Source organism: Peromyscus maniculatus, chromosome 23, assembly GCF_049852395.1.
Source record: "Peromyscus maniculatus bairdii isolate BWxNUB_F1_BW_parent chromosome 23, HU_Pman_BW_mat_3.1, whole genome shotgun sequence".
NCBI classification, from domain to species: Eukaryota; Metazoa; Chordata; class Mammalia; order Rodentia; family Cricetidae; genus Peromyscus; species Peromyscus maniculatus.
In genome coordinates, this window is record NC_134874.1 from 21643685 (window position 1) to 21668070 (window position 24386).

The window sequence follows — 24386 nt, forward strand, 5'->3', positions numbered from 1 at the left end:
TACTAGTGTGTTTGGGTTTTTGTTTGTTATTGTACATTTACTGTGTGTGCTATCGCATGCATGTGGAAGTCAGAGGACAGTTCTGTGGAGAAAATTCTCTCCTTCCATTTTACGTGGGCTCCAGGAGTCAGACTCAGCTTGCCAGGTTTGCACCGCTAGCCGTTTGAACCTAGTGAACCATCTTGCTGACCTCAGCCTTGTTTTTGAATTTGAGTTTCATTGTCTGTCCTACTAGCTAGCTGAATTTCAAACCAAATCCTGTGTATCTTCAAAATTTTTCTTTTTTTTCCCTCTTTTTTTTTTCTTTTGCCTTTGATGACTGAGATGCTGCAGGTGGCAGGCAGATGGACAGACACCCAGCTTCACAGACCCATTTTATGTGCCTGCTTTGGCTAGGTCTGGGGTCTGAGCTGGCTTCATCCTGCCGTGGATCCTAGATGAAATCCTGGCTGGCTCAGGACCAGGGTCTGGGCTGGCACTGGACAGCCTGGCTGGGGTGGGCCATGATGGGAGGCTTCCCTCTAAGGCCCTGACAGCTTCCTTCCCCTTGCAGATGGTAGAAGAGAGTGAAGAGCGGCTCACGGAGGAGCAGATCGAAGCCCTTCTGCTTACTGTCACGAGCATTCTGCCTGCAGGCCCAGAGGATGAGCAGAGGAAAAGCACTAGCAATGATGTGGCCATGGAAGAGGAAGACCCGGCATAGATGTGCACAGCTGGCCAGGATGTTCGAGAAGTTCGAAACCCAGCAGCCATTTCCTGGATGTTCAGAGGATTGTGTGTTTGGTTTTACCCCCTCTCTCAATATTCCTGATCTCAGGGTGGGTTGGGAAAATCACAAAACTAAGATAAAAAGAATCTTTGTGCCTTGGGATCAAGAAACATGGGATCAGAGAAGGGCAGAGAACTCAAGATGAGGGAATGTGGCTGTGCAGCCCTCTGGGGTAGAAAGACTTCTGTGGCCTCTGCCACACTTGTACACAGTGGAAAGCCAGCCAGTGAGGTGCTTTATGTTGTAGGCAATGGCAGGAGCTCCTGGGTGAGAGCAGAGTTGTGGGAATGGGCTCAGATGGTTGAGAGCGCCCAGAGCTGCACAGAGCTGCTCCAGGGAATGACCCAGAGCTTAGCTCACTCTAGAGGAATGTCCTCAGCAGAAACAGGAGGTGAGAAAAGGAGATTAAGAGCCCAGCCTGGTCTACATAGTAAGGAACACACATGTGAACACAGCTAACATGCATGCATGCCACATACATACAAAAAAAATTAGTCCATTTTCTTGTTGCTAAAAACAACTCTATAGCCTTGGTAAGTAACAAGAAAAAGAGACTTATTTTGGCTCATGGTTCTGGACCAAGGTCATAGGGCGTCCTGGGTATGGACCTCTTATTACTAGACTGCTGGGGTAGCATAGGATACCACCTGATGGAAAATGAGAAGCACTTATTTTCAGTTTCTTGTAGCCCAAATTGTCCTTGAACTCAGTATGTAACCCACTCTGTCATTAGACTTTTGATGATTCTTCTGCCTCAGCCTCCTGAGTGCTGGGATTAAAAATGTGTGCCACTCACTTGAGAGACCAGGTAAAGGCCAGCCTGGTCCACATAGCAAGTTCCAGCCAGCCAGAGCTCCACAGTGAGACCCTGTCTCATAAAAACAAAAATGAACCAGTGTATGCCACCACACCTGGTGTGTGTTTGTGTGTGTGTGTGTGTGTGTGTGTGTGTGTGTGTGTGTGTGTGTGTGTGTGTGTTTGTTGGGGGGAGAGGAGGTTAATTTCTTTTGATTTTTTTTGAGACCTTTTTTTTCATATTTAATAGGAGTTTAATGGAGTTACTATGTATGGGGAGAGAGTTTCTCTCCAGACACTATGGTCTATCAAATAAAATGTGCATTGCAAGGTATAGGTAATCTATTTTGAGTCCCATAGATGTCCCCACCCCCCACCCCCAAAAAATTACAGGACATTGCTATGGCTCTTTAAAAGTCAGTGATGGATCCTCTTGCTAAAGACATCTATAGTTGGGTCATAGGACATAAAGGAATCAGTGTGGTACTAAGCCACATGTTCTTCCTCCAGAAGTACTAGGTAGTGGTTCTTCATCAGAAGCACCGGGTTCAGTTTTCAGTACCTTCTTTCATCCTCTCTTTCAGTCTTTCTCTTAGGTACTGGGTAAGAAACGAATACTGTGTGGCCTCCAGCTGGGCCCAGCTTTCCTCATGTGAGTCCCCAGGGAGGCTGGAAATGGACAGTTGTATAGTCACTGTCACGGTTACTTTTTTCTTGGTCTTATTTACTGCATCAAGGACAGCATGCAGTGTGGTTTTTCTTCAGAGCTGTTTATTAGGTAGTGGCTCTTCCACAAGAACGCTGTTAGCTGCAGTTCTTCCAGAAAGCCCACAAACTAGCTTTTTGTTTCTTTTTGATGGGGCTGTCACCTTGTGTGTACTTTTGTTCTGTCAATACATCGTCACTCCTGTCCTCAGGAGGAAGTCCAGGAGGCAAAGATTCTCTGTCAAGTATCTTCATTGCTGGGTCTGCAGAGGCATACATTCTTTTTTTTTTTTTTTTAAATATATTTATTTATTTTGCATACAGTGTTCTGCCTGCATCCCTGCAGGCCAGAAGAGAGCAACAGATTTCATTACAGATGGTTGTAAACCATCATGTGGTTGCTGGGAATTGAACTCAGGACCTCTGGAAGAACAACCAGTGCTCTTAACCTCTGAGCCATCTCTCCAGCCCGAGGCATACATTCTTTACGGGTATTTGTCCTTCAGAGGGATGAGGGGGTGGCTCTCCCTGAGGACCAGTGAACTTCATGTCTTCTTAAAAGTTTCCAGCCCCCTTCTCTACCCTTCCTCTGGCCAGCGTGATCCCCTGTGAAAAACCGTGATGAAGTTTGATCAAGAAAGAGATGCTTTCTTGTGCACAGAGATGTATTCTCTATCATTGAATTTCATTTCTGGATCCTCAATATTTTCTTAGTAACAGAGTTATTGTCACTGTCCCCTGTCGCTTGTCAGAGAGCCTGATAACGACTTCTGTTTGCTATTGTTTGTTTGTTTTGATTTTTTTTTTGAGACTCTTTTTTTGTCTTCTAGTTTTTTGAGACACGGTTTCAGTGTAGCCCTGGCTGTCCTGAAACTCACTCTGTAGACCAGGCTGGCTTTACACTCAGAGATCCACCTGCCTCTGGCTCTGCTGGAATTAAGGCGTTTGCCTCCACCTCCTGGATTTGTTTTGCTTTTTGGGACAGGGTGTCACTGTGTTGCTCTGGTCTGCCTCAAATTCACAGAGATCTACCACTGAAAGAAGGAATAGCGCACCTCTGGGTGTATCTGTGAGGGTGTTTCCAGAGATAGATCATGAAGACTGAACTAGACTTGATCCCCTCATGGATTAGAATGTTGAGTGGATAGTTAGGGATAGAATGGTAGAAAGTCCTTTCTGGTTGGAGGAAGTAGGTCACGAGGAACATATCCTGGTGGCTGTGTTGGCCTGTCCTCTTCTTATCATTTCTCCTCTTTGCTTCCTGTTGTTGCCTGCTCTCCCACCACCGTGATGTTCTGCCTCACACTAGGCCCAGAAACACAACCTACCCAGCAGCCACTCACTAACCCCTGAAACTGCTTTTGTCTAGCTTTGCTTACAAAAGTCTCTAGTGTGGAGGGGCAGCAATTGGTGGCTCACATGCATTGTTCCTGAGTCACAGATGAAGACCTTAACGCTAACAGGGAGAAAGAAGCCATGGCCTGAAGAATCAGAGCCAGAAAGCAGCCGAAATGGGGGTGCACGCCCCAGGAGTATCTGATCCAGATAGAGATATAGATTGGGTTGTCAGGCCTACTAATCAAGCCTGGTTCTCTTCTTTGAATTGTTACTTATTAGCTGGGAGTTGAACCTAAGGTCTCATCCATGCCAGACAAGTGTTCTGCCACTGAGCCACGCCCCTGGAAACACTGGGGGCTCATAGGTAAAGCTGCCTTGCTGAGCCACACTTCTGGCTCCTCACTGGAGCATTCTAGCAAGCACTCTCCCACTGAGTGGCACTCTTCAGGCCTTCCCTGATGGATTCTAGGAAATTCATACTGCTGAACTCCATCCCTTGCCCCTTTTGAGACAGGCTTAGCACACAGGCTCATGACCCCCCTGCTCTATTAGACCCCCCAAGTGAGTCACTGGTCTGAGGCTGCATCACCATACTTGGTTAAGCAATCCCTTTACTGATTTTTCTTCCTTGGTTCCTGAATACTTCTGAACAATTGAAAGGGGTTGTTTTACTTAGGGTTGGTTGGTTTTTTGTTTTTGGTAGGAGTTTCTTGTTGTAGCCCTGGCTGTCTTAGACCAGGCTCTGTAGACCAGGCTAGCCTCAGACTCACAGAGATCCACCTGCCTCTGCCTCCCGAGTGCTGGGATTAGAGGTGTGTGTCACCAGTGCCTGGCTGGTTAGGATTTCTATTGCTGTGACCAAAGGCTATGACCAAAAGCAACTTAGACTTCCAGACCAGCACTGAGGAAGCCAGGCAGGACTGATGCAGAGGCTGGAGGACCACTGCTCACGGATTGCTCCCTCCTGGTTTGCTCAGCCAGCTTCATATGTGTTACCCAAGACCACCAGCCCAGAGATGGTGCCACTCAGAAATGGGCTGGGCCCTCCCACATCAGTGACTAATTAAGAAGTGCACCACAGAATTTGATGCAGGCAAGTTTCATGGAGCTATTTTCTCAGTTGAGGTTTCCTCTTCTACTGTAAAGAGTTGACATAAACTAGCCAGCATAAGGGCAGAGCAGGCAGTCTTGGGCTGGAGGCTGACATGCTGGGTGGTTATATTCTTTAGTCTGTAGTTAGTTCCTGGATGGAGCTACAGCTATTTCTGCCTAGAGCCTCGTTAGGCACCCGCATGACATATCTTTGGTGTCCTATGTCATAGTTGGGTTGGTAATGGTGTTAACAGACTCAGAAGGTCCAAGTTGTCCTTTTTGAGGGCAGGCTGCAGGGGCCTGGAAACCTGGGAGATTTGGGATTAAATATTCCAGTTCTTTCCCTTGAGGGCCTCAGAGGGGAGACCCAGAGCATGCATAGGCAGGGTGGGGTCCTGGGGCAAGGAGCCAATGTCCTGAGTCATAGGGGAGCCAGGGCGTCAGGGCCAGGGCAAGGCGCACAATGCCAGAACTGCTGAAGGAAGGAAAGCCAGGGACTGCACTAGCATGGGAAGTCGGCAGCTGGAGGCAAAGTCACAGGACAGAGCTGCAGTCAGGCTGGGGCCAGGAACAGACCTGACAAGCAAGGTTTCAAGAACTGGGCCAGGCGAGACTGGTGTGTCTGCAGATCCCAGAGCTGCTGCCTGGTCCCAGGGTGGACAGTGGCCTAAGCCCGCTGGACTGATTGGTCCAGTGCTGGGAGTGCTCAAGACTAGGGAGGGAGGATCAGATCGGGGTGTGCCGGGCTGGGAGGGAGCACCACATAGGGTGTCTGGAGCTCTCCAGCTATGGTGAAGCAGCTCCAACAGACCCCTCAGGCCCAGATGAACCTAACTACACGCAGGCCCAGCTTCTCTGGAGTCTTTTCAGTTGGGGGCACCGGATGCTGCAGCTCATCTGTGGCTTCTCTGTTGACCCCAGCTTCTCTTTAGAGGTACACTGCATTTCTCAAGAGCCTTCTTCTATGTCATGACTTTTTCTTTTTTAAAATATGTGGAAACAAATTATAAAATGTGATAAAAATATAAGCAGGTGATATCAAAATAAATGCACATTTTCCTTGAATTCTCTGTGTGTGCATAAGCGCTTGTGAGAGCGTGCGCTGGTTTATATGCGCATGTGTGCAGTTGGAGGTCAGAGGCGAGCCTCGGGTGTTATCCCTTGGGAAGCATTCATCTTGGATTTTGCCACAGTGTCTAGTTTCTGCCTCTGGATTCTGGGGTTACAAATTCGTCTCACCACACCTGGCTTGTTTTCTGTTTTTGTTTTTTTGGAAATTACATTTATTTATTATATGTTTCGGGGATGCCATGGTGTGCATTTAATGACCATCTTTAGCTATACAGGGAGTTTGAGATTAGTTTGGTCTCCACAAGACTCAAGCTAAGAACAAATTCACTGAATTATTTTGGTGTTCGAATTGCCTCAGATTTGTTAGTAGAAAACTCTTCCAGATGGGTCCTTGTGGCATAACCCTGCCTGTCCTTTAAAAAATCACTTTGTGACTCTTTGATAGAATCAGATGTTCCCACTGTCTGTCTTGCCAACTGTGGATTAAATTACTTCTTTAAAGTGGTTCAAACAAGCGGTTTAATTTCTATTAGCAGTGAATGGTGTTAAAGGTCAAGGTAAGGGTGTTGGGGTCATTGCTACTAGGAGGCAGTGTAGGCTTTCTTCTGCTTAAGATTTATTTATTTTTTTTGTGTATGTCTATGTGTCTGTGCCTGTGTGCGCATGCTTGCAGTGCTGGTGACGGCCAGAAGAGGGCACCGGAGCCCTAAAGTGGAGTTACTGGTGGTTGTAGCCTCCTGACATGGTTGCTGGCGACCAAACTCACTCACTTGCTCTTAAGTGCTGAGCCATCTCTCCAGCCCCTCACACGTTTAGTGTCTGGGCTTTTTTTTAAAATAATATTTTTATTTTATAATTAATTTAATTTCACATATCAGCCAGGGATTCCCCCGTCCTCCCTCCTCCTACCCTCCCTTTTTTTTAAAAAATATTTTTATTTTATAATGTGTATCCCAGACTGGCCTCAAACTCGTGATCCTCCTGCCTCCGCCTCCTTCAGCAAATCCTACCGGCGTGTGCCATCACAACCAGCTGGGCTTTGTTTATGGAGCCAGGGTCTCTCTATTTAGTCCAGGTTGGCTTCAAGCTTGTAATCCTCCTGCCTCAGTTTTCCAAGTCCTGAAATTGCACATGTATACTACCACACCTGATCTTCCCCGCCCCCATGACATATGTTTATATTTCTTCCTCTACGTATCCTGGCTTCCGACCACATCACCATATAAACTCCGTCCTCTATTCTGTCTCTGAATGGCTTCATGCATGCCCTTAGAAACAATAGCTATTTTAAAGAGTTTACGGGCTAGTTAGGGGCTTGGGGTAAAGGCGCTTCCTGCATAAGCCTGGCCCCAGACCTGCATCCAGGTGGAAGGAGAGAACCCACCCACAGAGTTGTCCTCTGACCTCCACATACCTGTGTCACGGTCATCAACACACAGCACAAAACCAGTAATACAATTTTATTTTGAAAAATAAGAGTTTAAGGCCTGTCAGTGGTGGGCATGTGGATCTCTGAGTTCCAGGACAGCCAGGGCTACATAGAGAAACCCTGTCTCAAACTGGGGGAAAAAAAGTTTAAGCTAGGCATTTGTGGAGCACACCTTTAATCCAGTAATTGGGAGGCAGAGGCAGGTGGATGTCTGTGAGTTGAAGGCCAGCCAGGTCTACAGAGTGAGTTCCAGGACAGCCAGGGCTACACAGACCTTGTCTTAACAAAATGCCCACAAATAGTTTGGGATTTGTTGTTGATTCTACTCCCACCATGTCCTCTGCCCCCAGCTGAGGGTATGGAATCAAATGCTGTGCTAAGTTAATGGAATTTGTTCTTTAGAAAATTTCAGTGTGGTTGTGGAACTAATTTGAAATCAAATTGGTTTCATTATGTGCAATCTGCCTTCAATTCTTGCTTTCTTTCCATTGTTACTGATTTATATCTCTTTTTTGTTTATTTTTGAGACACTTTAGCTTAGGTTATTCTAGAACCTGTGTGTGCTCTATTCTGTAATTCTACTATATTATGTAATTCAATATATCTATTTAAATCTTCTCAAAGTTATTCCATACCACTTCATAGAAATACTCTCTCTCTCTCTCTCTCTCTCTCTCTCTCTCTCTGTGTGTGTGTGTGTGTGTGTGTGCGCGCGCTTTTTTTGTTTCGTTGATTTTATTTTGTTTTTGAGATGGGTTTCATGTGTCCTCAGCTAACCTCAAATTGCTGTGTAGCTGAGGACTAAATTGAACATTTCTTTGTTTTGTTTTGGTTTGGATTTTTGAGACAGAGTTTCTCTCTGTGGCCCTGGATGTCCTGGAATTTGCTCTGTAGCCCAGGCTTGCCTGGAACTGTCAGAGATCCGCCTGTCTCTGCCTCCCAAGTGCTGGGATTAAAGTTGTATGCCACCACCGCCCGGCTTAACTTGAATTTATCCTCCTGCCTTCACCTCCTGAGTCTAAGATTACAGGCCTGTGACATTACTTGCCTGCTTTCTATATTGCATGGAATCAAATTCAGGGATTTGTACATGCCAGACAAGTACTTTAAAAGGTAACTGCGCCTCAGCCCCAGCCTCCAAACGATGTATTTATTACCAAGTCCTTGGTGCCACTGGTGATGACACACACTTTAAATACCAAGCATCTATAACTACAGTTCATCTGGAAACACCACCTTCATTGTTTAGTCCTGCCTGCTGGGTCAGATAAGACTTCTTGACACGTAGCAAAACCCCCTTGCAGTTAGTTTGCACAGGAAAAGCACCTGTTACTGGGCAGTGGGAAACTGAGAACCACCTGCAACTGAGCCTGCAGGAACAGTGCCCAGACGACGTGGCAGAATGGGCCTGATGAGGACACCAGTATTCTCGCCACAGAGCTGTGGACGTGGCTGCCAAAGGATAACCACACCTACTTCTGTCACCAGCACCAATGCCGCTGTGTCTGTGTCGAAGTCACCCTTACAGCGCTTGCCCACCCCAACACTGGGTGTACCTTCCTGGCATCTTCGCTGACAAACGCATTCCTCATGGAGCCTGCTCCCTTATTTCCTCTCTCCTCATTTCTCATGTAGCTCAGGCTTGTCTCAGATTCGCTATGTAATCAAAGATAGCCATGAACTCCTGGTTCTTCGGTAAGTGAGATCTAATGAATGCTTTGGACCGATCCACTGGGCAGTTGTGATCCCCCCCCCCCCCCGCCCCCCTGACAATGGAATCCCAACCGTCCCAATCTCAGAATGGTTGTGGGGCTCTCCCTTGTGGGAGCCCCCATGCCGCTGCTTTTAGTGTTTCACCCTAGAGCCAGCGAAAGAGATCCTTACAGGGTGGGTGGGTTGTAACACATGTAAACACACTGGAGGCCTTTGTCTGTAATAGTCTTAAGTATATTCTCTCTGTTACATAGTTTCAAGTTTAGTTTTCAGTGCTGTGAATGAAACCTAGGGCCTTGCACATGGTGGACTGTGGGAGCCCGTTCTGGGGTTCCTCATGGCTTTACCCAGCAGGTCCGTATAGAGGATGATCAGGACCACGGGCCTGAGTGCAGGTGTCTGAGATGGCCTGCACTTGGCTGTGCTGGGGGAGGAGGTCTTTTGCTCCACTCCTTGGCGTCTCTATAAAAACCCTGGACCAGAGACAGTCTGGGCCCGTTGGAATAGGTTCCAGGCCCTCTCGAGGCTGTCCTTTATTTTCTATCTGTTTATCTTCGCAAGATTCTCCGCTATAAATCCTTCTATCTAATATTTCCTGCTGCTCGCACTCAAGAAAACTCTGGGAAGCTGTGGGGGTGGTGGGTAAATGCCCCACAGTGGACAAGTGCTCTACCACTGAGCCACACTTCCAACTTCCTCATTTATGTTTTTTTTTTTTTCTCTCTTTGTAACAGGTATTTGTGAGCCACCTGGCCTGGGTGCTGGGAGCCAGAGTGGGTCCTCTGCAATAGCAGTATGTGCTTCTTAAGGGCTAAGGTGTCTCTTCCGTCTCCACCTTTTTTTTTTTTTTTTTTTTTTGAGACACTATTGAGGACTTAAGGTAGAGTCCACCCAGGCGTTCTCTGCTTCCATGTCCCTGGGACTACAAGTGCATTCTCCCACATCCAGCTTTCTTACCTGAGGTCTGAAGGGTCAAGTTCAGGCCCTCATGCTGTTGTGACCACAGTAACTGAGCCACTTCCCTAGCTTTTGTAGGTGACCGGATGCTGAGGCTGCCTCGTCTCTCAGAGTACCGGGTAGATTTTGACTCCAGCCAAGGCTGGAGCAGATCTATGTGGTGGGAGGTCTCTGCCTTGCTGCAGGATGGGGTGAGAGAAAGGACAGCCAGCATCCCGTGACAGCCCAGCTGGAGCACTGAACCCCTTCCAGACAAAGCGCGGCACTGGAAGTTGTGCCTGGCTTCGTCCCAGGCTCCCAGGCCAGCTTCTCCCAAGTCCTTAGATGCTCCTTTATCATCTAACCTCTCTTGTGGGTAGCACCGTTGCATGATCTGGGGTTCTGAACTACATAGAAAGAAGATAGTGAGCTGAACATCAGCATTCGTCTCTGGATGCTTCCAGACTGGATGAAGTGGACCAGTTGCCTCATGCTCCTGCCCCCTTGCCTTCCCTATCACAGCCATCTGTATCCAATTGTGAGCCAGAACAAATCCTTCTGTTATCTAACTATCGTGTCAGGATTTGGAACCGTAAAGGTTAACTTACATGTCAGTCTTTTTTTTTTTTAAAAAAAAAAAAAGATTTATTTATTATGTATACAGTGTTCTGTCTGCACATATCCCCACAGGGCAGAAGAGGACACCAGATCTCATTACAGATGGTTGTGAGCCACCATGTGGTTGCTGGGAATTGAACTCAGGACCTTTGGAAAAGCAAGCAGTGATCTTAACCTCTGAGCCATCTCTCCAGCCCCACATGTCAGTCTTTAATTTGAGGCTTGCCATAAGAATCTCCATGGTCTTTTCTCATATAATGTAGACAAGGCTCCAGATCCAAATGGGTGGGATTAGAGTGTGTGTTGGGGTGGGGGTGGGGTCTATATTACTTTTCTCTTTGTCATGACAAAGCCACGCAAGGAAAGGTGTATTTGTCTCAAAGTTGCGGGTTCCATCATAGCTGGGAAATGATGGTCACAGAGCAGCTGCAGTCAGGAAGCAGGGACAATGAATACTGGTGTTGAGATCTACCTTTGGAGTGGGCCTTCCCTCCCCAGTTAACACAGGCTAGAAACTCACAGGTGTACCCAGAGCTGTGTTTCCGTGGTGATTGTAAATCCCATCAAGTTTGAAATCAAGATGGTCACACCTTGAAGCAGCTGGCGCACTTTAAGTGGTGGCACACGCGTGTCAGCCCCACACATGAAAGGCTCAGGCGAGGAGATCAGGAGTGGGAGGCCAGCCTGGGCTACAAAATGAGTTCTGTGGCAACCTGTGCTACTCAAGCCAACTAAACAAACAAGGAACAAGCCAGAATGAAGTCTGCAACCAAGGGTGTAGTTACAGCTGTATGTGACATACGAGATCACTTTTTACAGCTGCCACGTTTTGTGATGCAGTTTGGGCCAAGAAATGAGCTCTGGTTGGATTTCAGGAGCACAGGGAAATAGGGTCATAGCTGGCCTGTGGAGGCTGGCCTCCTCTGTGGCCTCCAGACCCAGAAGACTGTGGTCTCCCTGGAAGGGGCTGGCTGCTGGCTCCTCTTCTCATCCATCACACCCCTTTGCATACACCCCTCCTGAGAGCTGGCCACCATGTGAGGGCACAACTTCCCCTCCAGGCTTGCCTGGCTCTTTGGTGTCCTCCATCAAGAAGGGCTGGAAAAAGCGAGAGGGCAGGGTTTCTTGGAAAGCAATCTGGCCCGCATCAACGCTAATGAATAAAATGTGTCATCGTCCATTCAGAACTGCAAATTCCAGCATTCCTATTTCCAGTTCTTGAAGTCTGGATCCTTTTTACTTCAGAGAATGTAACCTAGATACAATTGCCCAGAACACTCTATAGGCTCCATGAAATTATCTATCTTTCTATCATCTATCTGCCTATCTATCTATCTATCTATCTATCTATCTATCTATCTATCTATCTATCATCTATCAATCATCTATCTATCATCATCTATTATCTATCTAATATCTATTATTTATCAAATCTTGTCATCTATATTATCTATCAACTCTATTATCATTTATCACCTTTCTGTTTTCATGTATCATACATAAAATAAATCTTTTAAAGAAGAAGCTAATCAACTTGTATATTATGCACAATTCTTATAAAAAATGTCAGTATATTCCTCCTTTTGGGTTTTTGAAACAGGGTTGCACTCTGTAGCTCAGCCCTAGAACTCACTATGTGTATGTGAACTCATAGCAATAGTCTCGCTTCCAATCCTGGGTGCTGGAACAGGAAGGGCATAGCTCAGCATTTTTCCTAATAGAGTTCAGAAGTGGATTTTAAGTTTATATGAATGTGCAAAGCAGGGGGCTGGGGAGATGGCCGAGTGGTTAAAGCATTGTTCTACAAGTTCAGATCCTCAGGATCCACATCAATTTTGGGTGGGTGTGGTGGCCCACCTGCAACTCTGGCCCCTGAAGGCAGAGACGGGGATCCCTAGAGCAAGCTGACTAGCAAGGCCGGCTATCCTAGCAAGTTCTGGACTTGATCTAGAGACCCTACTTCAGTGACTAATGGGATGGAATAATCCAGCATGATTCCTCATGTTGACTTGGGCCTCCATATGCACAGATACATACATGCCTACACATGCACCCTCGCCCCACACATGCAAAAGCATGCGTACACACATGCACATCACACACACACAAGAAAAACAAACAAAGTAAAAAGAAAATTCAAATAGTCAAACATATTGGTCTTTCTGGAAGCTCTAGTCTGTGAGGTGATCTGGTTCTGACAAGCTGGAGAGGTGACCAAAACAAAAATGAAAGTGAAGTGTGATTGGGCATGCGTGTAATCCCAGCACCTGAAAACTGAAGCAGTATGGTCAAGTGTTCAAGGTCAGCATTGGCTATATTGTAAATTCTAGACCAGCCTCCACAGTCGGATGCATGAGACCCTGTCTCATATATACATATATACATACATGCATATGTATATGAAATTTCTAATGGTTTATAAATATATTATTGTATTAGAGACTAAATTAAGAAGCAAAACCAATACAATGTGTCAATACATGCATGTATGTGTGTATGTGAATACATGCACAGAATCATTATTAACACAAAAATAAGATCTTTAGGTAATTTCATTACTATGCATAATGTTATAGTGTAGATGGATTTTTCTGTGGGCCACCAGCTCACAAAAAAAAAGATGACAGAAACTTATTAATTATGAAAGCTTGGCCTTAGCTTAGGTTTGTTCCCAACTAGTTTTTTTTGTTTGTTTTGTTTTGTTTTGTTTTTTGAGACAGGGTTTCTCTGTGTAGCTTTGTACCTTTCCTGGAACTCGCTTTGTAGACCAGGCTGGCCTCAAACTCACAGAGATCCACCTGCCTCTGCCTCCCAAGTGCTGGGATTAAAGGCGTGCGCAACCACCACGGCTGCCACTAGTTCTTTTTTTTTTTTTTTTTTTTTTCCGGGTTAAGGGGACTTGCAGCTTTTTTTTTTTTTAAAACTAGTTCTTACAACTTAAGCCATTTCTAGTAATTTATGTTCTGTCACAGACTGCCCATCTTGCTTCTACTGTGCCTCCTGGCTTCTCTCTCATGCACCTAGATTCCTCCTCCTTCCCCTCTCTACCTGGAATTACCACCTATACCTCCTGCCTAGCTATTGGCCATCTAGCATTTTATTATACCAATCACTCAATACACCTTCATACAGTGTGCAGACATCCCACAACATTATAGTTTCCTTTCTGTTACTGTTATAAAAATCTCTAACCAAAAGCAGTTTAGGAGAGGACAGGGTTACTTGGCTTATATATTTCCAGCCATAGTCAGTTGTTGAAGGGGATCAGGACAAGGAAATCAAACATTAACCTGAAGCAGAAGCCTTGAAGAACTTTCTGGTTTATTCACAGACTTTTACTCAACTAGCAGTCTTATACAGCCCAGGGAATGGTGCTGCCCACAGTGGGCTGGTCCCTCCTCCATCAATTAACAATCAAGACAATCCCTCCACAGACGTGCCCACAGGACAATCTGATTTAGCCAATGTCTCAATTGAGTCTCTCCTATCTGATGACTGATAGGCTGTGTCACATTGACAATTATTGCTAACTAGGATGCTAAGACCACAATGCCTAAAAGAAACCATGCAAATTTGGGGCTTGCAGTTCTAGGGTGCTTTATTCTGTACCTATTTGGCCCCATGTGTTTGAGGAGGATGGCATGGTAGTGGGAGCATGTAAAGGAACCGCTCACATCCCAGCAGACCGGACGCAGAGAGAGACAGGCAGGAGCAAAAGCTGAGTCCTGTCTTCAGAGGCACACCTCTTAAGGGGCTGGAGGGTAGTGCAGCCAAGCATGAGGACCTGAATTTGACCCCCCCAGAACCTCTATGTTAGAAAGTCACATGTGGGCTGAAGAGATAGTTCAGAGTTTAAGAGCAAAGAGCCCAGGAATATGAAAAATTGTATGCCTATAGCCTATAATCATATCCTAGGGGTATTGCATTAAACAAGCTACCCGACCCTTTGCCTTACATTCTTCCCAGAGATGGGAAAAGCAGTTAAAACTGAACCACAGTTATGTAAATATCTTGAACTAACACCCTGTAATCAGAGGTTGTTAATCCCAACTAGGCGGAGAGGACATTCCCTAGAGGCTGTAAATCCTGACCCTAGGAATGCACTACCCCACGGTGCTTATGGTCTTTTGCTATAAAAAGACATTTATGGGCGGGGCTGTGGTGGCGCACACCTCTAATCCCAGCACTGGGAGGCAGAGCCAGGCAGATCTCTGTAAATTCAAGGACACAGAAGCGCTGGGGCGGTGGTGGCGCACGCCTTTAATCCCAGCACTCGGGAGGCAGAGGCAGGCGGATCTTCGTGAGTTCGAGGCCAGCCTGGTCTCCAGAGCAAGATCCAGGAAAGGCGCAAAACTACACAGAGAAATCTTGTCTCGAAAAAACAAAAAAACAAACAAACAAAAAAAGACACAGAAGCTTCTAGTTCCCTGGTACTTGGAAGATTTAAAGGAACTGGAGAATGATGATTTCAGGCCCAACTACTATGTGGAGCATTGCTCTAGCTATAAGCATTGCAGCTCAAATGGAAGGGATTCTGTCAATCAGGAGCCAAGAATTACTAAGTGTTACAGCTCAGATGGAAAAGTATTCTGGCCGTCGGGAGCCAAGGAATCCCACAGCTCACAGTAAGCATAGCAACTTAGAGCCCTGCTCCAGGGAAAGGCTTCTCCAATGCAATAGCTCTGCTTCAGCAAGGGAGGGTTTCCCCCCCCCCGGAGGAAGCGAAAGTGTTACAGACTTGCTCGGCTCTGCTCTGCCCAAGCCGGAGCCTGGGCGAAAGAAGGTCTCACCCAAACCTCATTCAGGAGAATTATTGGGAGGGAAGAATCCAGAGAAGTGGCTGCCTCCACCAGGGTGGAAAAAGGGCAGCAGCAAACTGAACAGACGCAGGGCTTATAGAAGTCTTGGGGGAGCGAGTTTTCTCAGGGAGATTTTCAGGGTGGGAACTGGTCAGATTTCAGTGCTTGAGCTCAGATTGCCTAGATCTCATGTTCAGGGATTGGTTGGTTTTCCTGCTCAGGGATTGGTTGGTTTTCCTGCCCAGGGATTGGTTGGTTTTCTGCCAGGGGAAGATTTGACTCTGGTTTCAGGGCCAAAGTGTGTTTCTTTCATTGGCCCTTTTTAGCCTTTTGGCTCTAGTTTCAGGGCTAGGGCATAGTCTTTCACTGGCTCTGATTCTAGGACTGAAGTGTGTTTCTTTGGCTCTGGTTTCAGAGTCGGGATGTGTTTCTTTGGTTCTTGGTTCAGTGTTAAAGTGTTTCTGTCACTGGCTCTGGTGTCAGGGCCAGGGTGGGTTTCTTTGGTTTGGTGCCCTTTATACCAGCAAGTCCTAAATCCTCCAAAAAAAAAAAAAAAAAGAAAGAAAGAAAGAAAAGAAAAGAAAAAAAAAACAACTCAGGGCTGGAGAGATGGCTCAGCACTTAAGAGTACTTACTGACTGTTCTTCCTTTCAGAAGACCCAGGTTTAGTTGCCCACACTTAAATTGCAGCTTCTATCCGTAATTCCAGTTTCTGGGGTTCAGTGCCCTCTTCTGGCCTCCAGGGGCACTGCAAACATATGGTGCATAGTCATACGTGCAGGCAAAACACCCACACACATTAAAAAAAAAAATTCAGGGCTGGAGAGATGGCTTAGTGGTTAAAGCAATGTACTGCTCTTCCAGAGGACCTGAGTTTGGTTTCCAACATCCATGTCAGGTGGCTCACAAGCCGTATGTTTAGCTCCATGGTGATCTGACACCTCTGACTTGTGGGAGGCTGGGGCAGGTGGATCAATGTGAGTTCCAGGCCAATCAGGGTTACAAGTGAGATCTTTCTCTCTCTCAAAAAAAAAAAAAAAAAAAAGATAGAAAAAGAGAAGAAATGTTACCACTGGGTTGCAAATGACTCACTTATTAACTGGCACCCTAGGAGATTAATAGACCTTCTGTCAAACATAGAGTGACTTGACGCATGGCCAATTTGTCCAGGGTTGTGTTTGTATCCTGTGGGCTTCATGCTTGCTTCCTTCCCCCATTCTATATTGACTATCAGCCTAGGGCCAGGAACAACAGCACAGCAAATATTTGCAGGGAGCTGAGCAAACTGGCAGGGGCATGTTGAGTTACCGTGGAGGAGGCCACGCCAGACCCAGAAGCTCGTAACCGATTTGCTGAGCCTCCGAGGATTCTAGAAATGATGCAGGACTTCTGTCCCAGGCATATTTACCCCAAGGCATCATCAGAGACCAGAAGAGGGTGAAGAGGGACTTATTGGTCTCGGGGCCCTTCTTTTCCTGCAAACTGGTCCCTGTGCAAGGCATGAAGGCAAAAAGGTAAGCCCCATTGGGGTGCCCGGAGGTTTGTGATGGATACTGAAGGGGAAGGAAGGGTGCCTGATACCTACCCCATTGAGACACTGCTCGGCATACAATCTGTCCCGTGGCTCTAGGCAGAGATTTCTGCTCTGGTTACTTTCCCTTCCCTGCCCAAACCTGGCACTGGATCTTGAACCCTGGCCAGCTCCACTTTCCTTGAATGACTGGCAAGCTCAGTAGGGCTGGGCATGGAATCCTCAGTGGCCAGCCCAGAGTACTTCCACAGACTCGAAGGATCTCTCCATTAATTGTCACCAAGGCCAGCATGGTAACTTTGTACTGGAGACACTTCGCAGATTCTGCCTTCACCGAAGATGTGTATGTCCCCAAAGTGAGACAGACAGACAGACAGACTTGTTTCTACTGAGAAAGGCAGCGTACTGCAGCTGGGACAGATAACTACTCTGCCTTCTCAATGAAAGAGAGAGGAAATGGCCCAAAGTCAGAGAGATGAGGTAATAATTCAGGGAAAATCATGTGAGAAAGGTGTTTGTTAGTAATAGAATCAAATTAATGCTAGATTCTTTAAATTTTGTTTTTCAGATATGGTCTTACTATGTAGCCCAGGCTAGTTCAGGACTCACAACCCTTCCGCTTCAACTTCTGTACTGCTGGTTTGCAAGCTTGCACCGACACGCCCATTTTACATTTCTTTCATGTCATCATTAAATAAGAGAATGTGCTGTGGCTGGAGAGCTGGCCCGGCTGTGAAGAGCAAATACTGCTTCTCCAGAGGACCCAACTTCAGTTGCCAGCACCTGCAATGGGTCGCTCACAAGCATGTGTAACTCCAGCTCTGTAGACTGCACTCTCTTTGATGGCCTCTGTGGGCACTGCACTCATGTGGCATACACGGACACATACTTGTAAATTAAAAAAATAAACATAGAGATAAAAATGTTTTTTTGTTTTTTGTTTTTTTTTTTTTGGTTTTTCGAGACAGGGTTTCTCTGTGTAGCTTTGCGCCTTTCCTCACTTGGACTCACTTGGTAGCCCAGGCTGGCCTCGAACTCACAGAGATCCACCTGCCTCTGCCTCCCGAGTGCTGGGATTAAAGGCATGCGCCACCACCGCCCGGCTTAGAGATAAAAATGTTTTTAAAAGAGTACTCTTATCGTTAGGTGATACTGTTGATGTATTTGGGGGAAAAGAACACAAGACTGCCTGAAGTTTACTCTCAAATGGATCAGTGTGGTAACGGTGGTGAAGTCTGTCTGTCCATTGTCTCTGCCTGTCATCTGTCAGTCATCTACTTATCATCTGTCTATCTAGCTATCCATCTATTATCTATTTATCTGTCATCTGTAATCTACCATCTATTATCTGTCCACCATCAAGGTATCTATCCATCTATCATCTGTCACCCATCTATCATCCATTATCTATCTATTTATCTATCTATCTACCTACCTACCTACCTATCATCTGTCTATCATCCATCTATCTAGCGTCCATCTAGCATCCATCTGTCTTCTCTTTTTAGCAAATATGATAATTATTAACAACTACCGAACAGACAGCTGGTTCTCTGCTGAAGAGTAAGCATTATGAAGTTAATTTCATTCTCATCATTGATTTTAATGCTTACTATGTTTTCTAAATAAAGGGTTTTGCTGGTCTTTTTCATTTTATTTTTTTGAAGCAAGGTCACACTGTCACCACGCTAGCCTTGAACTCCTGATCCTCCTGCCTCTAACTGTGAATGTATACCACCGTACCCAGTCTTTATTTCTTTAAGGCTGTGTAAATGTGCATGTAATATGGAACGCTCACTAAGTGAGTGAACTGAGTAACTGCATCCTAGTCAAGAACAATATCACTGAGTGCCATAACAGCAGTGCCCGCCTGTCCTCTCAGCCTCTGAAGGCCGAAGCAGGAGAATCAAGAGTCCAAAGCTATCTTTGGTTATATAGTAAGCTTGAGGCTAGCCTGGGACACATGAGGATCTGTCTCAAAACAAAACAAAACAAAACAAACAAAAAAACAAAGTAAAACTAGAAAAGCCAGGTGTCTTAGCTCATCCCTATAAAGCTAGCAATCAGAAGGCCTGAGGTAGGAGGTTTGCCTCAAGTTACAGGGCTACATAATGCAAAACAAAAACACCCAAGTAAAACTAGAGGGTGCTTGAAGTTTTCAGCCTGAGGCTTTGCTCTAGGAGCATCCTGGTCTGGCTTACCTTCCAAGCAGTAAGCATTTCCTGTCTGGGGGGGTCTGTAGAGCACGTGGTGGTAGCTCCTGGGGCTTAGGACATCCCATTGGCTGGTTCTAGCCTGGGCATGTGGCCCTTGTTCCCTGGCATGAGTTACTCCAAGTGGTATTTTTGGAAGGTGCCGAGTTCTGTAGCCGTTCGTTCGGAAAATGCCTGCTCACAAGCTGGGCTGGGTTTTAAGATGCTGATGTGGCTGAAGGGCCTGACCTGGCCAGGGCTCTGGGATCCAGAGGTGGGGAAAAGTGAGGAGGCATGCTCATTTCTCTCTTTTTCCTTGAAGTTGTATCACTAGTTTCTCTTTGCCTCCATTCCGTCTATCCCACAGGCTTCAAAAGGACGGTGAGGGGGTCTCCTGCAGCTCGTGGCGTCTTTGATGTTATCTGCAGGTAAGCAAGCTCTTTCTTGTCCCAAATTAGCCAAGGCTCTTGGATCCCTTTACGGAATGCAAGTTTACCTTTCAATCCCTACATCGCAGGTCTTGGCTCTGAAGCCCTCACCTGGAATCTCCCTTCCTTTCCCTGGCCTGGCAGGACCCCTCTGCTCCCCTGTTTCTGCCCTGTATCTCTGGTCGACCCCATGAATGACTGCAGACTTGTTATTCATTCATTACTTACTCATCCATCCACCCGGCCACCCAAGCACCATCCAAGCAGTGGCAGGTCAGAGTGGAAAGTAGGACAGACAACCATCTGTTGCCACATCATTTCTCTGCCCTTCACGGGCCTCTTTGTGCCCACGGTTCCACTCATGGCCATGTCTGTATGCACCTCTGAAAAAAATCTCTGTACCTTCCCTTCCCTTGAGGACCTAACCTGCCTTTCCATTTTCGTTTGTGAGCCCTTTGCCATAGCCTCCCCATTTCTAGATCATCAGGGGCTCAGTTTTCCACTTCTGACCTCCCCATCTCCCTCTCCGCTCCACCATAGCATCCTTTTGCCCAGCCAGAGCCTGGAATGACGATGTTATAACAGTAGACCCTGTCAGTGTTTAGGTTTGTTTTGTTTTCAATACTGGGAGTTGAGCCCTGGGATTGAGTGAGCTGGACAAGGCCTATACTGCTGAAGCCCCTTACTAGGGATTCTAGGTAGGTTATTTACCACTGAGCCACATCCCCAGCCCCTCCCTGGGGATTCTAGGCAGGTGTTCTACCACTGAGCCACATCCCCAGCCCCTCCCTGGGGGATTCTAGGTAGGTTATTTACCACTGAGCCACATCCCCAGCCCCTCCCTGGGGGATTCTAGGCAGGTGCTCTACCACTGAGCCACACCCCAGCCCCTCCCTGGGGGATTCTAGGCAGGTGCTCTCCCACTGAGCCACACCCCAGCCCCTCCCTGGGGGATTCTAGGCAGGTGCTCTCCCACTGAGCCACACCCCAGCCCCTCACTGGGGGATTCTGGGCAGGTGCTCTACCACTGAGCCACACCCCAGCCCCTCACTGGGGGATTCTAGGCAGGTGCTCTACCACTGAGTCACACCCCAGCCCCTCACTGGGGGATTCTAGGCAGGTGCTCTACCATTGAGCCACACCCCAGCCCCTCACTGGGGGGTTCTAGGCAGGTGCCCTACCACTGAGTCACACCCCTAGTCCCTCACTGAGGGATTCTAGGCAGGTGCTCTACCACTGAGTCACACCCCTAGTCCCTCACTGGGGGATTCTAGGCAGGTGCTCTACCACTGAGTCACACCCCTAGTCCCTCACTGAGGGATTCTAGGCAGGTGCTCTACCACTGAGTCACACCCCTAGTCCCTCACTGAGGGATTCTAGGCAGGTGCTCTACCACTGAGTAATGCTCCAGCCTCTTACAGAGCTCAAGGAAAGCTGTCTTTGAGGCTTTTGTTTTTGAGACAGGGGCTCCTCAAGTTACCCAGGGTAGCTCTGGACTCACATTATAACCCCAGCTGGTCCTGAATTTTCCACCCTCATGCCTTAGCCTCTGGAGTAGCTGGGATTACAGGACTGAGCCACCAGGCTTTGGCATTTTTGTCATTTCCAAAAGCAACGCCAATAACCAAGCCGTGAGTGCTTGAGGTCTGTGGTGCCTTTTCACCTCTCAAACCTCGAACATCTCTGTGTATAGCATGGAGACTTCCTTTCCAGAGGTGACATTACTGTAGCAAGAAACCCTTAACCTCAGCTAGACCTTCTTCTTTGGAGAAGATACACAGTTACTGGTCCAAATGGGACAGGCTTCTGGTTCCTTCCATGGGTACCAGCAAGCACCTCTTCTCGCTTCTGAGACTGTAGGCACTGCCTGGGCTATTCCCCCAAATAGACAGGAGTTATGCCTTTTGAGCTCCTTGTTCAAAGGTGCTGTAGCCTGCAGTCTCTGGTGAGATTTTTATGAGTCTCGTCTGATTACCTGGAAGAGGTAAGTCTGGAGCACAAACATAGATACAGAGGCAGAATTATGAAAATATTTAGGGCTTTAGCTTTTTTTTTTTCAAATGTGTTTGTGTGTGACTTATGCATTTATTTGCAGGTGTTCATAGAGTCTGGAAGAGGGTGTTGGATCCCTTGGAGCTGGACTTTACAGGCCATTGATAAAACCTGACATAGATGTGCAGGGGGGTTTTAAATGAGAATGATTGTTTTTCAGTTCTGCAGTTTCAACCCTCTGCTCTCCCTCTCATTTCTCTTTACCTTTTTCACTGTGTCCTTCTTTCATGCAATGACTTACTTATCACCTTTTATTTATTTATGTACTTATCTATAGCTCAGACTGGCCTCAAACTCAGTATGTATATAAGGATGACCCTGAATGCCCTATCCTCCTAAGTGCTGGGATAATAGGCATGTGTCATCATTTCTAGTTTATATGGAGCTTGAGATGGGACTCAGGGCCTTATGCACATAGGGCAAGCATTCTAGTAGCTCAGTTCCATCCCTGACTTTCCTCTTTGAAAAATTTTAAAGTCTGAGACAGGATCTTCTTCTTCTTCTTCTTTTTTTTTTTTTTTTTCGAGACAAGGTTTCTCTGTGTTGCTTTGTGCCTTTCCTGGAACTCGCTCTGTAGCCCAGGCTGGTCTCGAACTCACAGAGATCCACCTGCTTCTGCCTCCCAAGTGCTGGGGTTAAAGGCATGCGCCACCACCGCCCGGCCAAGAGACAGGATCTTCTTGTGCAGCCCAGGCTGGTCTTAAATTCTGCCCTGCCTTGGCCTCTAAAGTCTTGGGATAATAGGTGTGCACCACTTTGTCTGGCTTCTGGGCAGGTGGCAAAGGGGGGTTGAGATAAGATCTTGTTCTGTAATAGACATTTTTGTCTGGAACTTACTTTGGAGCCCAGACTGGCTTCAAACTCCTGGCAATCCTCCTACCTCAGCCTTCTGAGGTATTACAGATTTTTTTTTTTTTCCCCAGACAGGGTCTCACGCTGTCCAGGATGGCCTCACACTCCCTTTGTAGCCAAGGATAGCCTCGAAGTTCAGATCCTCTTGCCTCTATGACCTCAGTATTCGGATTAGAGACGCACCGCCACTTCCAGTTCATGCAGTGCGGTGGTTGGAACCCAGGGCTTCACTCTAGGCAAGCACACTACCCACCGAGCCCCATCCTCAGCCCTCATTTACACTTTTCTGTGGTATGGAATATTGTGCCAATTTTGATTTGAGTGCTTGACTGCTGTGTCAAGGCGGGGAGGGGTCTTCCTAGGAATGCTCTTTTGTTTGTCCCTCCCTGGGTTTAGGGATGAAGACCTTCTTGGACATCCCATGAGGGCTCAGGACCCTGTCCCGGCTCCCCTCCAGTTAGGCCACCGGCTCCCGTTGCTCTAGCAACAAACCACCCCTGCAGGTAGTGGCAGAGAAGCCCCCTCCGGCCGGTTGGCCAAACGCTGGGCCCGGATGTCAGACCCCACCCCCAGCGCCTGCCCCACCGGCTCTCCCAAACCCCGCCTCTCCCGGGTCGGACCAATCAGAGAGGCAGACACATCGAGCGGCCGAGCTCGGGGCAGCCAATGGCGGCGTGCGTGAGATCCTGCGGCCACGCGGCGGCGGCGGCGGGCGGGCCGGCGGGCGGCAGGCGCTGAGGCGGCGGAGACCGCGGCCAGTCGCTGCTGAGGCGGCCGCGGGTGCGCTTCTTCTCGGCGGGGGCCGGGCAGGGCCGTCGCCTGGCGGTGAGGAAGCGCTCCCGGGGCGGGCGCCATGGCCACCAGCTAGGGCGGCGGGAGAAACGGCCGAAGCCCAAGATGCCGGAGCGTCGGCACGGCTGCGCCTCCGCCATCGTAGGTAAGCAGCGCCGAGCCCCGGACGCCGCCTCCATCTTCCATCCTCCATCCCGCCGGCCCCTTTCCCCCGCGCCCCGGCCGCCCGTACGTCCCGCTCCTCCTGCCCAGCAGTCCCGGGCGCGGCGGCTGCTGCTGTCTCTGCCCAGCGGGCATTCCGACTCTCCGGTCCCCGTCCGCCGCCTCACCTGCGCACACTCACATCGGCATCCCTGGCCTGATGGAGACCGTTATCCCGTTTATGTGAGACCCTGCCCCCCACCCCCTCCCCACTTTTATGAGACAGTTCGCTTTGTAGCCCAGGCTGGCCCTGAACTCAGTGTTGGCTTCGAAGTCGATTCATTGTGCAGCCCACTTGGTCTTCGAAAGCGTTGTGTAGCCTAGGCTGGCTGCAGACTTTGTAGCTCAGGCTGACCTCGGAATCACCGTCTAGCCCAGGCTGGCCCCAGGGTGATGGTCGTCTTTGTGCTTCTGCCTCCTAAGTCCTGTGATGACGAGCATGGGCCACCGTGACCCCCCCTTTCCATGTCCGTCGCTGACTCCCCTTCATGGGGTGTAGTTCACATACCTTTTATTCGGAGACCCTTCATCTCTCTCCTCTGCTTAACTCTCCTGACTTGTCAACCTCCATCTCTTGCCTTTTCTTCTTCTGGACACCTGACCCTTCAGACATTTCCCACGGTCCTGATGCCAGTTCCTTTTTCCTTTTTTTAAGTTTTCTTTTATACGTATGCATGTTTTGTCTTCATGTATGCGTGCACCATGTGTGTGCCTAGTGACCCAGAGGGCCAGTAGAGGGCGTTGGGGACCCGGGAGTTGGAGTCACAGATGGTTGTGAGGCACCCTGTGGGTACTGGGAATTGAAGTCCCATCCTCTGCAAGAGGAACAAGTACTCAAGCCTCGGAGCACTGGGTCCAGTTAGCGCCCTTCCCATGTGAGTCAGGGCCTCACACCGGCTCTAGATTGGCCAGAACGGACTGTGTAGCCTTGAACTCCAAACAGTCCTGCTTCAGCCTCCCACTGGTTGGGATGACAGGCGTGAACCACAGTGAGCAAATTGAGAGCCATCCTTTAAACACTGCTGGGGACAAGCAGACGGCTCAGGAAGTTAAGGCTCCTGCTGCCAAACCTG

At 47.9% G+C, this 24386-nt stretch overlaps 2 protein-coding genes across 14 annotated transcripts in view; both read left to right on the top strand.

Annotated features, from left to right (window-relative positions):
* Positions 1–8172, top strand: part of LOC121825302 (protein-tyrosine sulfotransferase 1-like) — a 40333-nt gene extending 32161 nt beyond the window's left edge. For 4 of the 5 annotated variants that reach the window (XM_076561205.1, XM_076561204.1, XM_076561206.1 and 1 more), the window contains one exon: positions 554–8172. In XM_076561205.1, coding sequence (XP_076417320.1) covers positions 554–703 — 150 coding nt within the window. In that variant the 3' untranslated portion in view covers positions 704–8172. The remainder of the gene's footprint in view (positions 1–553) is intronic. The other variant, XR_013047828.1, reaches the window with a different exon arrangement.
* Positions 8173–16571: 8399 nt separating this feature from the next.
* Positions 16572–24386, top strand: part of LOC102908820 (protein-tyrosine sulfotransferase 1) — a 71314-nt gene continuing 63499 nt past the window's right edge. For 5 of the 9 annotated variants that reach the window (XM_076561214.1, XM_076561212.1, XM_076561219.1 and 2 more), the window contains exon 1: positions 23117–23257. The gene's annotated coding sequence lies outside the window, so the exon portion shown is untranslated. Of the gene's footprint in view, positions 16780–19355; positions 19417–23116; positions 23258–23376; positions 23497–24386 lie in introns of those variants that run through there. The other 4 variants (XM_076561215.1, XM_076561209.1, XM_042267927.2 and 1 more) reach the window with 3 other exon arrangements.